The 17,940-nt window shown below is 32.5% G+C and overlaps 1 protein-coding gene across 1 annotated transcript; it reads right to left on the bottom strand.

The window, feature by feature from the left end:
- Positions 1-8,096: 8,096 nt before the first annotated feature.
- On the bottom strand, positions 8,097-9,734 carry LOC149418201 (uncharacterized). Its single transcript, XM_089639388.1, has one exon. The coding sequence runs from the start codon at positions 9,732-9,734 to the stop codon at positions 8,097-8,099; it is 1,638 nt and encodes a 545-aa protein (XP_089495514.1).
- Between the last annotated feature and the right edge of the window lie 8,206 nt (positions 9,735-17,940).

Genomic DNA, 17,940 nt, shown 5'->3' with positions numbered 1-17,940 from the left:
CACGGAATGTAGTCACAAGAAGGCTATAACAACATACCTCTGCGTTCTATATAATTTTAAAAGCAAATTTTTCCTTGTGATTACTGTTCCACTAAATTATGATGTATGTATGATAACACATACAAATTAATATTTATGTAAATAATATGTGTACATTATTTATGCGAAGTCATAATATTTTAAATTTTCACTGTGGTTTATAAAGCAATATTGAACTTTCTCGGAAGTTTGCGTCAAGGTATATATTATATTTAAACCTTTTCTCCCTCCTGTTGCAAAGTGTTAATCCAGCTAAGGTTACTAATTTAAAATTTTTTCAGTAGTTTGATGTAAAGTCAACTTTTTTATGAAGTCTTTAGCATTTTTGGTATCTGTACAAATTATCAATCACATATATTGATTTCGGCTGTCGGTGCATCTGTGAATTAATTTGAAACATTCCTATATATTTACACACATGTACGTTCAGCTTCGCAAATCCCACAATTATCTATGATATCCGATGATTCTGAGTATATATATATACACACATGTACGTTCAGCTTCGCAAATCCTACAATTATCTATAATATCCGATGATTCTGAGATTATACTTATATACACATGTACGTTCAGCTTCACAAATCCTACAATTATCTATAATATCCGATGACTTTTCACGGGTCTGTGTAAGTTATTAAAAAACAAAATAATTTTGAAGATTATGTGATGTGAATTCCAAAAATACATAACATTTATATTTTCAGAACATATATATAAAAAAATATGCCGCCGATCATACAAGTTGGTGTGGTGATTCAGCGTACTTGCTTTCCAAGCAATTGATCGGAATTCGATCGTTAATTTTTATTTTTTATTTTTAAAAGTACATTTTTTCTACATCCGGTGATTTTTCACGGATCTGCGCTGGTAGAGTGTGCCAGTGAAATTATTAATAATAAAAAAAAACCTTTGAGTACAATAACAATTAGTGCTTTCATTGGAAATTGCATTGATGTCTGCACCATTTTTTCGTAGTTCTTGATTGTTGATGTGATGGCGCTAGATTAGTCCACTAGGTTACCCATAGATGGCGTTTAGCTATCGAGTAATATAGAGAGTGAATGTATGACAAATAATGTGAAAACCTCCAAACCGCCTAATTAAGATATTAGAGCCCAAGTATTACAGCAAAATCTATGAAAGTTCGGTACAAACATTATTTGAATTATAATTGCTGGTTAACATATGTGTGATTTAAGCAAGCGACTGTCAAATCATTATAATCTTGTTATACTTCTTAACCAAGCAAATTTAATATGACCTAATCTCGCATTACATTAACTTTTCGTATATATTTTTCACCCCGCCATGATTGTGAAAGCTTACGTACAGAATTGTTATTTGAAATTTTGCAATAAACACATGAAAAAGCACGCTGTATTATTCAAAATGAGTGTCGTAAGTTTTTATTGCATTTCATCATTGTAATGGTACTACGTTTGTTAGTCACGCCCGACATAAAAATTTCGCATTAAACGAACTAAACAAATACTAAATTAAATAAATAAATAAAATATATACTAAATACATACTAAATAAATACCAAAAACTTATAATAAAATTAATTTCTCTTGTAGCAGTTGAGGATTGTTTTCACATGGAGAAATATCTAATCCAAACGGGTAATTTTATTTTATTTTTATTTACATAGTACATAGAGAATTAGTCTATGTCTAGTGTACTGTACTGTACTGTGTATTGAGGTGTCTACAAAATGGCTAATTGAGATTTTCAGAAATCAGTACATACTACCTGCTTCATGTGTAATTTGAAACACGATAAACTTTCTCAAAATTAAACATTTATATAAAAGTGAAAAAAACTAGATAGGTGTATAACCTAAAAGAGCCGTTATTATCTTATTTCAATGTATCTGAGTAGGTCCCGAAATACAAAAAAGAAATATTTTCGTTTTAATTTGTAATTTACACTGGCTAAATTGCTCGTGGACATCTTATATTTCCCGGCTAGCTCGGAGAGCCGACACAATTAAATAAGTCAGATGGTTTTATTTAGCTGATATTTCAATTTATTTTATGTGATGGCTCCTTAAGGGTAGTTGATTTAATGATTAACGAAGCATTCCATATTTGAAAATATTATTGCTATTTTGTTTTTGTTTTTTTTTGTGGCTGTGCGCAAGAGTTCAATTGGCCAGAGCCACTGAAACTATGGCATTCTCTAATGTTCGGGTAGTGAGAACAAGAAAAAGCGTATTTAATTGAGAGATATGTCGTTTGAGAAAGAAAAATAATGTTTTTTTTTTATGCCTAAATTTTAATTTATTTTGGTGAATTTTAATATATTTTAAAGCTTAAATTCGAAGTTAATAATTTGATCTTTCATCACACATTAATATATACAGGAAAAATAAAATAAACTCTTAAGTTTAAACCAGTCTTTTGCATTTCGAATGAAACCATTCTCATGTTCTGAGTGAGTCATTCAATAGATCTCGCGTTGCTAGTGCATAACCTGCACTGTTAGTTGAGTTGGCAACACTGATGCTGTTCGAGTCAATGCTCGTTCAGCGGCTCCACTTTATAAGGTTGTTGAGTGGAGGTGAAATTGGAGTTGAAGTTTGAAAAGCCGCAAACGCCTGTCCACAAAGCCCCGGTCTGCCGACCTTGCCCTAGCATAACCGTATTATAAGAACGATTTTTTTTTTAACTTTTCAAAAGCGTTTTTCCACCACAACGCGCATCCTGGTACGTTTATCCAGTTCCAACCTTTTTCAATGCTCCAGTGTACAAATAAATGGAAAATTTTTATTTTTTCTCTGATGGTCTGAAAACGATCAGTAAAAAACAATTCTACGTGTTTATTTATTAAAAAAAATATTGCGTGGGCGCATTGCTTTATTTTTTATATTCTTTAACTATTTCAACTAAACTTAAGTCAAGGTAAAGTAAAATATTTTTTGAATATTCAAAATTACATAATATATTTTTATAAACACCAGTTTTATAACTACCGAAAGCCCTTGAAACATCACAGGATTTAAAGTAATTATCATAGGATTTGCTAAGCTGAAAGTACGAGTATTTATAAAAAAAATATTGCTTCAAGATATATGCTCTCAAAAAAATAAATTTGCCTTTCAAATGTTAGTGAAAAATTACAACATCTATCAATCATCTGTTAAACATTAAACAAAAGAAATACACATTTAAAATAAATAATAATTTTATCATAAAATAATTATATAATTTTTCTAATCGTTTAATCGTTTGTCTGATATGATTTACAACTAAGTATTTGTTCTAGTTTCGAAATTTGAAATTTCATTGAACTTATATAATTTAACGCACTACGTAGTACGTAGGAATACAATTTTAAATCACGCACCGACAACCGATAACAGTATTAATATTTATGTATATATTAACGAAAGGATATTGAAGATGATATAACTTTAAAAGGAAATTAATTTAATGCCCTGTGAATACACGTATACTTAACGACTTATATAATACCTTTCCTTAATACGTTTGCCTGATTAACTTATTTTGTGAAAATACTGTAAAACAGCTTAGCCAGGATACTCGTACGCCCTGCGCTAAACTATCTAAGCTCATAAAGGCAAATCCCACCTTCGGAGACAATGCTTTATTGCTTCTGTTCACCCGGTAGCTCTCATCTGCCGCGGGCATTTTTGACGTCATGTGACGTCACTTGTATTGTTCGGATTGTTTCCCAACAAATGGGATTTATATAGCATGCCACGTCATAACCCCTGGTTTCAATCCGCACACATATTAACACTACTTTATTAAAGGCAATATCCTAGATAAAAATTGATCGATAAATGACGTGTCTTCATTTTAAAGACGCCTTATAAAAATATACTAAATATCTTTCAATATAAATACTTAAAAAGATGCATAAAAACAATATTAAACTTATTTCAACGAATTTAAACTAAGATTAATAGACCAGCTAGATGAGCGTAAAAAAAAATTCAAAACTCCGACGGTAAACACAAGCTTTGGACAAAGACACCAAGCAATCAGAGCATTTAAAAATCTTTCACTAGATACAAGAAATGAGGTATACAAAAAAACATGTCATATAAGAAATAAAAAAATGGATTAAAGAACAAAAAAGGCAACGTTACAAAAACATACATATATACGTAAAACACAATACCATTACAATAAACACTTCATTATATACAACCGTACCTCGTAATATTTGCAGATTTTTTTTAGTTTTGTTTCATCGCCGTATTTATTGTTGTATTTTATTTTACTTCTTCTCAGGGTTATTTTATTTTACTTCATATTATCTTTTTATTAAATTTTAAAGTACAGTGAGACTTAAAATACCACGTAATGTTTGAAAATACATAATATTGTTGTATCAATTTTTTTAGCATTAGCGAGCAGTCGTCTATCTATACTCCGTGATTTATAAAATACCTAATATTGTAATTCTAGTTACACAAATTAATATTGTAAGTCTAGTTACAGAAATTAATATTAGGAACAATGATAAATATATAACGATAAGTGTACTTATAAACACAATAGATTGGTGCATAAATCGAAATGTTTCTAGCTAATAGAATCAATAGAGATTAAAACTGAATGATGTTTAGACACAATATTTGGAATATTGTTTTGCCAATAATCTTTAAAAAGTATAATATACAGTCTTATTTTAAAAAGAGAAACTTTAGTTGTGCTAATCATCTCAAATATAAAAATAGGTTTTACTAATCAAATTCCAAAAAAAATATTCTTCCTAGACTTGCAGAAAAATCAATAGATGTCACACATTAAAATAAAAATAGGATATATTTTTATCCAAGACACTGTCTAGATTGCATTTAGTTCGAGTTGAATCTTGCGATAATACGAGTACATAAAGATAGCAGCCAATAAAATGTGTGGTGAGAAAATGAAGGTAATGTTGGTAGTTCTTATTTGAAGTATGATACATCACAACTGCCACCCACAATCTTCACACACCAACACTAAACCAGTCTTTAATTCCGACATACACCATTCCACAAAACACGATCACAAAATCAAATACGCTTATCGTCATCTACTTACACGACTAAATTTGGAATTAACTCCTTACAATACATTGCTCATAGGCCATATAACGCATTATCTAGTAATCTTAAACTTTCGGTAACGAACAAAAAAACATTGGCAAAAGCTCTTAAAAGCTATTTCCTCAGCAGTTTTATTGATGACTGACACATTCTTTCTTTGGAACTCCATAATAACTTCTGTGTTTATTTATTTAAATATATCCATGTTGTCTTGTCTTTAATATAATGTTGTCTTTCCCAAAATGAGTTTTGTAAAGTCACTGAGAATAATTTATTATTTTGTAATAAAAATACAATCAATATGACCGAAGGAGATAGGCGAGGGTCCTGGTTTCGAGTTCTAGATGCGACAGTATCTTTTTCTATTTCAAATTTTCGTTTACATTTCGTTTCTTCAATAATCAAAAATAAAGGTATAGTGATGAAAATGAAGGTAATAATGATGAGAATATGAAGATAATAATGATGACGTAGACGTAATTATCTCTGAAATCTACCTGAATAGTGCGAGAGTAGTTCCGCAGAAGTGTTCCGGACTGCAGTTTGCAGGGTGATGTTTGACCTTCTAAAAACTAAACTTCGAAAAGAGAGTTCACCAGAAGATATTAGAAAAATGTATTAAATTGCGTTAAGAAAATGAATATAATTTTTTTAGTCCTCAGACGAAGTACGCTGACCGAAGGGGACAGGGTCGAATTAGCTCAGTGGTAGAGCAAAACCCCGGCAAGGCTGAGAACCTGGGTTAAATTTCTGGATGCGGCCGTATATTTTCTGTTTTAAATTTTCATTTTGACAGACGCTAATTTGTCTTCAATGATTAAAAAATGTTAACAGGGGCTGACCTTTGAATTGAACTCCCAAATTCAGAATACTTTAGATTGTGTTGATCCTATTGGATTGTTGCACCGAGGACTTGTCAACAAATTGCCTTCTTACGGACTTCCCGCATCCCTGTGTACGTGGATTGCTGAATTTTTAAGGGATAGGTCGATTCAGGCGGTTGCTGACGGTTTCACCTCTTCCTCACACTCCATAAATGCTGGCGTCCCACAGGGATCGGTTCTGTCTCCGACTTTGTTTTTGTTGCACATCAATGACCTTTTGACATGAGCACCGATTCATTGTTACGCGGATGACAGTACAGTTCATGATAGCTTTTTGTTTGACAAGCCCCCAAAGGGCACACAAACTCCAACGGCTCGGAGGGCTTTGAAGCAGAGAATGGACGGTTATCTCGAGAGTATTTCCTCCTGGGGTAAAAATAATCTCGTCGAATTTAATGTTTCAAAGACCCAATCCTGTCTGATTACGAGTAAAAGGGATCTAAATGATAATCTAGTCTCCTTCAACGGAAGCAATCTTCCGAACAGGCCTTCCATTGATATGCTTGGTGTAACTATAAGTGACCAGCTCAGGTACGGGTGCTCCATCGAAGCCAGAGTAAAGCTGGCCTCTCAGAAGCTGGGCGTACTGTACAGGGCCCGCAGATACTTTAATAGTACACAACTGCTGACCCTGTACAAATCGCAAGTGCGCCCTACTGTCGAATTTGGCAGCCATCTCTGGTCCGGAACGGACTGCAATCTTTAGAGCACAGTCATCAGGTAGGTATGCTGTTCTTGTTCTATCGGTATTACAATAGAAGATGCTCTGAGGAACTAGCATCATTGATCCCTTCGGCACCGGTGCGTAGTCGGGATACACGCCAAACGCGCGCCCAACATTTGTACACGGTTGACATTTGTCACATGAGAACGGGTCGCTTCTACGATTCGTTCTTAAGTTCAACAGCTCGGCTGTGGAACGAACTGCCGGCCTCTGTGTTTCCTCCCTCCTACAACATGGGACTCTTCAAGACCCATGTTCACTCCTTCCTCTCCACAAAAGCCCCTCCACACAGCATCCCCAAAGATGACATAGGCCCTGAGGGAAATTATTTTCTTAAGGGCCTCCAGTGTGGAGTTAATATAAAAATAAAAATAAATTGTCTGTTATCATTATGTACTAGCATCCGTATTTGGAACATGCGTTAATCAAAATCGAATCGCCATTTAAAGTTGGTTGCTAAAGATAAGGTAAAAAGCTTTACATCACGATAACAGCTCTAGTACTCAACAATGTGATATGCTTTTGTGAACCACTTAAATGTTTTTCAAAATATCTGGTCAATTAATAGTTGTACCGTAACCACAATTACTTGGCATGATAATGAACCGTGTTTATTGGGTTAATCGAGGATAGTATATCAACATAGCCTCAAGTAGTGTGCTTATTTTTATCTGATATACGGGAGTTACCTGCTACGTACTTAGATTGTATTCTGCGAAATATGTGATATTATACTTATCAATATAAATATATGAAATTAAAGGTTTCTTTGTTTGTCCCCTCTCCACTGGAGTGCTTGGCATCATATATGTACGTTCACCACAATATTTAAACAATATAATTTTTCAAAATATTATAATGAAAATATATATAACTGCTTAAAGCCAATGAATCCACCTATATTTCGCCGTTTATCCCATATTTGAGGTTCTATAAACATGGAAAATTATGACAAGTGATCTCTCAAAACGTTTTTGCAAAATGGCAAAATATGGCAAAAAATCATTCGAAAATGTCAAAGTTTGGTTTTATCAGTGTCAGGAGTGCTTATAGAGTGGTTTGAATAGTAGAAGACGTCGGAGACCAGAGGAAGGCTTAACTAGGGATTGCAATCCCACAGCTAATTCAATCCCGCGGGATTGATATGCGGGATTGCTCAATCCCGCGTGGATCCCGCGGGATCCCGCATCTTTGAAATAATGTTTAAAATCAAATTGAAACTACAGATTTTTGGGTAAAAATCAACTTTTATTTAACATTTCTAACACAAACATTAAAAAAAATAACAAAACATTGTTTGAACAACATTATTCATTAAAGTGAGAAAAGAAAAAAAGAAAAGAATGAAAGAATAAAAAAATAAATAATAAAAAATTTCAACCTATGGTGATAAGTTTTGAAAGTACGCTCTTAAAAAGCAAATGGCATTAATTGTGTCATCTCCGAGCCTGCTTCTGAGCGAACTACAAATATAACCTGCTGCTGAAAAAGCTCTCTCGGCTTCTACGCTAGTAGGCTGCACCGTCAGGATATACTCATAGGCGAGCGTCAGGTACTCTCCTCTGATACCTTCGGAGTCAAAGACCATCATTTCCTTCTTCAAAATTTTCTCAAAGTCCTTTTTTTTGCTGTCTGGCTTTTTCTTGAATATTTCTTTTTCTTGTAGAAGTTGTTTTTCCAGTTCTTCTTTTAGCGTTAGAGTGGGAATAGTGGAATCTGTATCAGTAGCAGATGTATTTTCGAAGTCATCTGTATATGTTTCATTTTCATCGTCTTGAACTACGACTCTTTCTATTATATTCTTTATTTCTTGGCGTATTGCAACTTTTCTTGGCATGAAGAATGTATAAGTACGGTCTGTATTTTTAGCTTCTTCGTCGTACTTTTTCGGATTTTGCAAATAAATCAAAACTCCTGTTAAATCAGTGCGGCGTTCTTGAATACGTTCATGTAGAGTCTGTGATAACTGGTTACTCAACACCGTGTTTTGTTGTTGCAATTTATCCAAAATAAATCGAACTGTTGTGTCCGCAGTTATAAGCTTTGACTCTCGCCTAAAAAGTGCCTCAACTCCTAATTTAAAAGGCTGCAAGTTAGCGATGAGATCTTTAATTATGAACCACTCATTATCGCTGATTTTAATCTCAGATTCAATATCGATTAATGCTTTATCAATACAATTCTTCAAATTGTAGAATCGTTCTAACATATTCAAAAGGCTACTCCAGCGAGTACGGCAGTCTAATATCAATGCCAATTCTTTTTTAGAACCTTCTTGTTCCTTCACATATTTTTGTAAGAAGACGTCATTTTTAGTTGGTGACTGCTTAAAAATTTTTACCACTTTCCGTACTTTCTTCAAGAGATCGTCATATGTTGTAGAAATCATTTCAATTGGCAGTGAATTTATATTTACAGTCACACCCTGTTCATTGGCGTCCATAACATCGTTATCATCATTATCAGATTCCGTCGTAAATGCTGCTGCTGGGCATTTTGATATCGAAGAATTGCTTTTCTTATACAGTGCATCAACCACCACTAGTTGTAAACCGTGTGTAAAACAAAGCTGCTGGGAACAACGTAAAAGTCTGCCAACCTTCACCATCACACTAGCGCCGTCCGTTGTAATTGCGATAATATCTGTGTCTAAGTCTAGACCAAAACTCAAGAGGCGTTCTTTCACCAAGCTAATGCAATGTTCTGCGGTAGCCGAGCCATGTATATGGACCAAACCCAGATTAAAATGGTTTTCTTTCTGGTGGACGTTGATATTTAAGTATCGATGATTCCTTTGTGACGTCCATTCGTCAAATGTGAGTGAAAATCTCTGTTTTCCTTTTTTGAGACGCTCAAATTCAATAATCATGTCAGCTTTAACTGTGTTATAAAAATTTGTTACGATAGATCGTATTGTATTTGGCGAATTGGGTAGTGTGTATCCGCTTTTAGAAAATGAATTTCTTAAATCCGTAGATGTGCAAAAGGAACTTAAGGTGAATCCGTCTTTACATACCATCCTAGAGATCATTTTTTCCATGTTCATGGGGTTTTCTTTAATAAGAAAACTTTCAATTTTTTTGGTTTTCTTCTTTGGTACTACAGGTAAGGATTCCTCTTCAATGTCGTCGTTTCGAGAATCGATATCGATATTGTGTTTAGTCTTTAAATGTATTTTCAAGCCTTTGGTAGAACGTTGACTAATTTTTAGTTAATTTGAACACAGACGACATTTGCCGTCTTTGTCATTTTTCTTGAAATAACGCCACAGACTTTTTCCAAGTTGGCTGATATCGCCATCGCCATCACCGTCGCCTTTTTTCTCTTCCCTAGGATTCCCAGTTTCAATGTACTTCCACATGATTTATTAACTCGTTACCTGCAATTAATAAATAAAGTTTATTGTAAGTATAGATTTAGATTAATTTATTTCACTTTAATACCATTAAAATTGATTATTATAATCGATAACCATATCCAAAAAACTTTATTATCAAAAACCACTTTAAGTCATACTGTTTCACGCTATATTACGACATTATATTGCTATTTACGGCACAATCTGCTTTAAAAATAAAACAGAACAAAACTGAATCAAAAACATTAAAATTAAGGTACTTACATTAAACGCCGGTCGGTGAATACGAAAACACTCGTCACCTACAGAAAGACGTGCGCTTCGCAGTACTATTTATGAACAACTGGCAGGCGCCGACAGGATTCACAGGATACTGCCGTCAACCGCTAGTGGCGCTAGTCCCCGGCCAATCCTCTAGTGGCGCAGGCGGGCTATCTTGTGCTAAACGGTAACATTGCGCTCGTGCTACTCTCGATTTACGCGAAAGTTTTAGCGCCAAATTTTTAACTTGTGGGATCCGCGGATCCCGCGCTTTGAAGGTGCGGGATTGCGGATTAATAAAAGCTGCGGGATTGCAATCCCTAGGCTTAACGCAGTATCCCTGCACTGGAATGAGATACAGAGTCGAATTAAAGTCAACACAATGAAGTTGTTTTAACAGTGACAAAGTGGATTTCATGATTCTACGTGAAGTCAATAGTAGAAAAAGTCGGGGATGCCCGAGAAAGACATGAATCAAATAATTGTTTGTGACAAAATGAGTAGTACGTGATGAACGAAGAAATAAATGTAATAAGATTTTATGACTTGGAAGTGAATGGTTAAAGAAATCTAGGACACCCGGGGAAGACGTGGCACGATTAAGTGAAACAAATATTGATTAATAGTATTTGCACTAAATGCACTCAAAGACGCAGGTACACTAGAATTCACAACATCAAAACTTTACTCCAAACCATTCATAAGGCGAAGCTTAATGCCAAATCACTATTTTGATTAATCTTTGTAACGAATTGGTGTACATTATGAATACCAAAAAATATGCTTTAGATAAATTAAATGTTTTCCTATCGTTTCGCTTCAGTAGAATACAAATAAAAATAAATAACTCAAATTAAAAAAATATTTTTTCAATAGAAATGTATGAACGCATTAAGTAAACAACTTTTAAAAAATACTGTGTTATAGCTAAGATTATCTTTGACAGTTTCACTTGATTAACTTTTTTGCTTTCTTATAAAATTATTTACAAAATAAATAAAAACCAGTTTTGTGCTTGAAATCGAATGTTTCTAGACTCCGTTTGTCAAGCGATTTTAATGCCTATTACCTACAATATAAGGTATACCAAGAATAAAAACATTTTTAGCTTCCTCATAAGTCCCCGAGCAACACCGGGTGCACATCATCTAGTTATTATGATAAATACATTTAAGCGCAATAAAACTACGAAAGGAAAACTCTTTTTTTAAATGGATTTTTTCTTCAATTTCAAAGGTAACGTATTCAATTGAATGTTACTTTAGTGTAACGAGATTTTGATAGATGTTAACACTTTTTTCCCTAGAGTCCCAACTGCCCAGAACTAATGGCTTCACCAACATTTGGAAATTCACAAAACGCTTAACACTTAAAGATATTTCAAGGCACGTTTCAAATCAGAACGATATTTCATTTTCATCACGATTATTCTTAACCCTTTCGTACCGTGTGTACGAGTATATTTTAAAATAGATAGATCTAAGGTAGGTATATTTTATTGGATTTTTCCATCAGTTTAGGCGGAAAACATTTTTTTATTTTAAAATGTAATTTACCCAATTTTTTTCCGGTTAAAAAAAAAAGTTTTGAAGAAATTATTTCAGTGTTTCATTTTTAAGTTTAAATGAAATTTTTTTTTTTTTATACAGTGTATCAATTTTGCTTTTGTTTTTATTCTGGTTCTTCCAAGTCAGTTGTTTTTTTATGGTTTTATCCACAGCAATATATTGGTTTAAATATTACTTTTTTATCGTTTTTTCAAATGAAATAGTTTTTATATATATGTAGATATATTGTTAATTATTTTTATTTTTGGAAAAACTTAATAAGTACAATCTCAAATCGTAATACTTAATAATTGAAGACAAATTAACAACGAAAAATGTGAAACTGAAAAATCATATAAAGATTTGGTGGCATTTAGGAATGCTAAGATAAAAAAAAAACATCCTAGACTTGTAGAAAAGTCAATAGATGTCGCACATAAAAATAAAAATGGATATATAATCTAAGGCACTATCTAGATTGCATTTAATTCGGGTAGTATCTTTCAATCATGAATAATCGATGCTAATAAAGATTTGCGCTAAGAAAATAAAGATAATATTGGTAGCTCTTAGTCGAAATGTGATACATTCACAGACATAGTAATTAATAGACGAGAAGATAATGGCGAGGGGTAAAATCGATGTGAATATGCTTAAAATAAAGTAAAATAATGCTTATATATGGAATGTAATACGACAATTGGGTTTATTCTCTTTTTCAAATCTATATTTACAAGTTTTCATAGTACAAGTCAACATTTTGCCGTGTTATTTCGTAAAATGAACCGATGATGCCTCGACCATAGTTCGCACAAGAATGATGACGTCACGTTTTCAAATTTCACTTGAGGCCATACGCGAGCACAGCCGGCTCCAATGGAACCGGTATGGGGAGTGGGGATAATACGCTTTTAATCACTTAGGGCAGGTCTACTAATATTCATATGTCTATGGATACATTAAAATATGAACTAAGGGGGTTGGATCGAATTGACTCAGTGGTAGAGCGAAGCCCCAGCAAGGCTGAGGTCCTGAGTTCAATTCCTAGATGCGACCAATTTTTTTTCTTATTTTTCTTTTTCTTTCATTATAGAGACGTTGATATTGTCTTCAATGATGAAATTGTTTGTTTATCTTATACTCATCTACAAGTCCAATGTTGTAAGCGAATAATAAATAATTTAAAGTAAACATTTAAGTCATCGTGAGATACATGTTCCAAATTGTTATATCTCTGATTTAATTGCAGATTTCTGTGTTGGGAACTCTTTGATAAAGTAAAAGGGTCTTTACTATAATTGCGTTTATTTACGTTACAATAAATAAGTCTGGATTTAGCTACACTGTTCATTACCCGAGGGTTGGTAATTCTCTGTTTCTAGAAGCTTGTTGTCTGGCAATAATATCCCACAGGCAATTGTTACACTCTAGCGACATCTGTCGGACTCTGGAGTAAGATTTATGACTGGTGCCATCTATCGCTTGAAAACCCAACTTATTACCAAACATCACACATATAGATCTTTATCTATGTTAGTGTACAAAAAAGATGGTGTTATCAAATAGAATACTGCAATAATTCATAAAAGTGCAGAAAATAAATTAAGAACGACATTTTTCTATTCGGCAGAATATTCGAGGAAAATAAACTCTCTCGCCATACAAATTAAGCATTAAATTATATTTGCGGGGGTTGACCTACGTAAGATTGTTGCTCCAAAGGTCATTGTTAATATTAGCTTTACTTTTTGCATTTCAAATTAATAACGAGCTTCGCAGCGGAGTGAATTTATGACGCATAGTTGCGCGAAGTACCAGTAAACATTTAAAAATGTTTTTTTATGTGACGATGATTAATTTTACAAATTCTCTCCCAATTCTTTTTCTCCTCCCTCTTACCCGTTTCTCTTCTATATCGATGCAATAACTACCGTATTATTGTGACAACTTCAACACGGAAACACAATTGTATACTCACAATTGTTTGTCGTATACAGAATTTGGGTAATAATTATAAGGACTAGCAGTTAAAAACCCGCTCCGCGGGTTTTTGCTGCTAGGCCCTGCGGGCGGCACTTGGTTGGGCTGCGCCCAGTTTAAGTGATATTAACAACAGTTACATTTAATAGATAGATATTAGGTCATTCACAGAGAGAGGGTGAGTATATATTGTTAAAACACGGAACAGGAAGGAGTTAATGAATAATAACATGCTCAATTTAGGCATAATAAGAATGACAGTTGTTTGAATAAATGAAATTTTACGTATTTGTGATGGATTATTTCAAATGAAACACTATTATTGACTACATGTCTACAACTGATATTAACTGTTATGGTACCTAATATAATTTGCTCATAGGAGACTTGCAGTGCTTAAATATGTGTTACAACCGTCAATGTCTATAAGTTGAATCAATATCGTATAGTTTGTCACAACAATTAAAGATAGTTACAACAAAGTTGACTGAAATAATACATTATTACATATTGATTAATTGTACCCGTGTTTATGGATAAAAGGAGGGTAATTGTGCAATGTGATTAGCAGTCGGTTTAATTAAAAGGTGTGAATTTTACTCCAACTGGTGGTAATTCTTTTCCTAAAACTGTTACTGTATCTAATAAAGTTTAAAGTTAGATTATATATACACCTTCATCAGGAGAGTAAAAATCTATATATAAAGGTAGATTATTACAATATAGCGCCCCTGAGGTGATATCTCACAAAAGCGGCGCCATGCAAACTGTCCAATTAATAAATAAATATAATGTTTACATTTTATTATGTACGTATGCATTGATATACAATGGAAATAGATAAAATAATGTTATCCGATTAAACTTTATTTTATTAAAAAACAAATAACTTTTTTAACTTCACTTTATTATATACAACCAATACATGTTTCATGAACGAAGTATACACCGAAGTCAAAAATTAAATATAGATTACAATTGGAAAAAAGAAGTGGAAGGAGGGGGGAGGGGTAAGAGTAGGCTGGGTTTATAAGAATTAGGAATTACAATATGAAAGACCAGTTAAGTGGGAAAATATTTAAAAGAGAGTTTATAAAAAAAAATTCTTGTTAATTACATCTACTTTTATAAACATGTTCTCTTATTTCTAAAATTTCGAAATTATTTATTTGTGATGCTTTATATCCTGTGTGAAGTATTTTAAGACCTGAAATTTTTTTTTGCATATAACCATAAAACAATATATTCATAAGACAAATAACATTTAATAACGGTTATTCTAATAAATTGATAGTTGAAATACTAAATAAAATAATTAAACATATTATCTTCAAACGGTATTTTTACCCTAGTTCTTAAGATATAAATAAACAATGGCGTAGAATTCTGTTTGTGGATAACGACACTTCTAAAATTATATATATAAACATTCCTGGTACTATTCAACCGGCGTTTTACACTAATAACAGAATGAATAAATATATTCTTAATAATATAGATTGCGAAAATCAAACAAAAAAATCAGGAGTTTATAAACTCAATTGGGCTGGATTGTAATTTATTTTACAAAGGTAGAACCAATAGAAACTTTGAAGTCAGAACTAAAAAACATCTCAGGGTTCTAAATGGAAATAGTGAATATGAGTTTGCAAATCATCTTTTGAATCACACTTTCGATAAAAATTCAGGTCTTAAAATACTTCACTCAGGATTAAAGCATCGCAAATAAATAATTTAGAAATTTTAGAAATTAGAAAACATGTCAATATAAAATCAGATGTAATTAATAAGCAAAAAAAAATTATAAATAATAATGAAAAATGCCATTGCAAAGTAGAACTAAACTTCCAGAAGAAATCTTATTATTAAACGCTTGATGTTCAAGTAATTTTGCATATTTAAATATACGCGCCAGTCATTTGATTCGTTTCTTCACCGCCAGAGGGGCGCTCTGTCGGCCACCTAGCCGCGATGCGTATCGGGTATCGGCCATATTGAATTAACGCGTGCTTTTTTCGTCAAACGTCAAACGTAATCACGTAATTGTGGATAATTTTCACTGTAATGTAATTAATCCAATGGATTATGAACTTTCTAAGACATATTTTCTTCGATATTATCCAAAAATTGTATGAGCAGGAACGATATTTTTTAAGAAATATCGTATTACATGTGGCGATTCTATTTCAGTATGAAATCGTGTCTTAATCTTTAAAGTCTTATTTAAACACAATTTGAATTTGACCAATCACAGGGCCTACACCGTCCAGACGCTGGAGTAATAATATTATCAGATGTTGTTGACATGTTTAACGTATCAATCAATAAACATCTCTGTAGAATTTATATCGGAAAACAGATCAAAAAATATAATAATGATAATTTATTTATTATTATTCATATATTTATTGTACTATTCCCAAAATACTATTTTACCATCTAGCTTCGTGGAGTATTTTAATTTTGTGATGTCATGCTTATTTGGATGTTCTTTGTGTAAAAATGGTAAACATGTAAAAGTCCAGCTGGGTTTGAAATTAAAAATAAATAAATAAACATTGCAACATTGAAGAAGAAGATAATACTAATAAATCTGAACGAAACAAGACACAGGCGATAACGATAACGATAATAATATAATAGGAATCGAACCCAGGATCTCTTGTCTGTCCGGGACAGGCGTCTTAAACCACTCGACTATTGGGCCCTATTTATTAAATGTCATATTTGTCAATTTAAATTTCAAATTCAGAATTAAAAATTTCATTTTCCCATAAATTGGCAGCTAACTTATAAAAAAATAAGCATATATTCGTTTACTTTGAATTTTTTCGAAGATGTATTATGTTCCCACTGCTAATCTCCTACAATAGCATGAAATGGCGCCACGAATATTCACTGCATGTCGTTATTATCGGTAGTGGCAAAATATTATTATCTCTTTGGCTAACATCATACTAAAATTATCGATAATAAGTAGCTATTATAAAAATACTTTTATCTTCATACTGACAAAAAGCAGGAAAAGTATTTTTTTTGCCAAGCCAAGGTTAGTGGTTAAACACCGTAATATAATTTATTTTTGTTTCGGTTAGTTTATGATTTCCTAGTATTTTAAATAAGTACCTCAAAGATTATGCTTCATGCCTTTATGTATTTATAATGGGAAATAATCTGGTAAGTACTTACCCGAATTCATAACAAATGGTTTTAGTCTATGCTTCAAAAATACAGCTACTTGTCATCGTGGTTTTAAAGTATTGTAAAGCATAACTTGCTAAAAACGCATTTTAATAAAATAATTCAATTATATTCTCGTATGTAGCTTATCACAAATTTACTTAAAATACTTTGTTTAGCAAATTTATTCTCACGAGATTACAAAAGAAAACACATACGGTGATGATGAGAAAAGACACTGAAGCTAGAACCGGTTCCACGTAGGGAAGCAATCAGCTTTGTGGGAATATTAAGTGTATGGGGGGATGTTATACTGAATACACAGTACATAAGACTGAGTGTTAACGCGAGCATTGGAACTGACACGAAAACGTTTAAACAATAATATTAGTGCACATACAACTGAATGCATAATTTTCTCTTGCGTGGAAACCGTTCTACAGAGGAAGTGATCTAGATCTTTTAAATTAATGATATTTTACTGGAAAATCAATGATGAAATCAGCAATAAAGAAGCATGCCCAATCCGTTTTACGACAATAAATTGCGATCTCGTTATATCCGGAAAGTAGAAATAACTAATAAATGCTCGCACATAAAATATAAAATTAGAAATGAATGTATTTAATTTCAATGAAAATTTTATTTGTGTTATTTCAAAATGTAATTTTAATTATTTTTTACAGTTTTTAAAATTACTGTTTCGCTGATTTTCTCAACTACCATACTAGGCTCATGCCCGTATTATGATAGTCGAACATGATTTATGTAAGAATAACAAAATAATATTTTTTAGAATAAATAATAAAACATAAGCGAAAAGGACATTTTATGGTTAATCGAAAATATATACTATTATAGAAATTAGATATAAAATTAAAGATCAAACTGATTAAAAA

The sequence above is a fragment of the Hesperophylax consimilis genome, chromosome 14, assembly GCF_061612785.1.
Source record: "Hesperophylax consimilis isolate HC1 chromosome 14, BYU_Hcon_1.0, whole genome shotgun sequence".
Taxonomy (NCBI): Eukaryota; Metazoa; Arthropoda; class Insecta; order Trichoptera; family Limnephilidae; genus Hesperophylax; species Hesperophylax consimilis.
The sequence above is the reverse complement of the archived record's forward strand: the minus strand, read 5'-3'. Positions and strand labels throughout refer to the sequence as shown.

Bases quoted from the DNA above. Each gene is read 5' to 3' on its own strand.
- LOC149418201 (XM_089639388.1), bottom strand. From the start codon at position 9,734: ATGGTATGTAAAGACGGATTCACCTTAAGTTCCTTTTGCACATCTACG.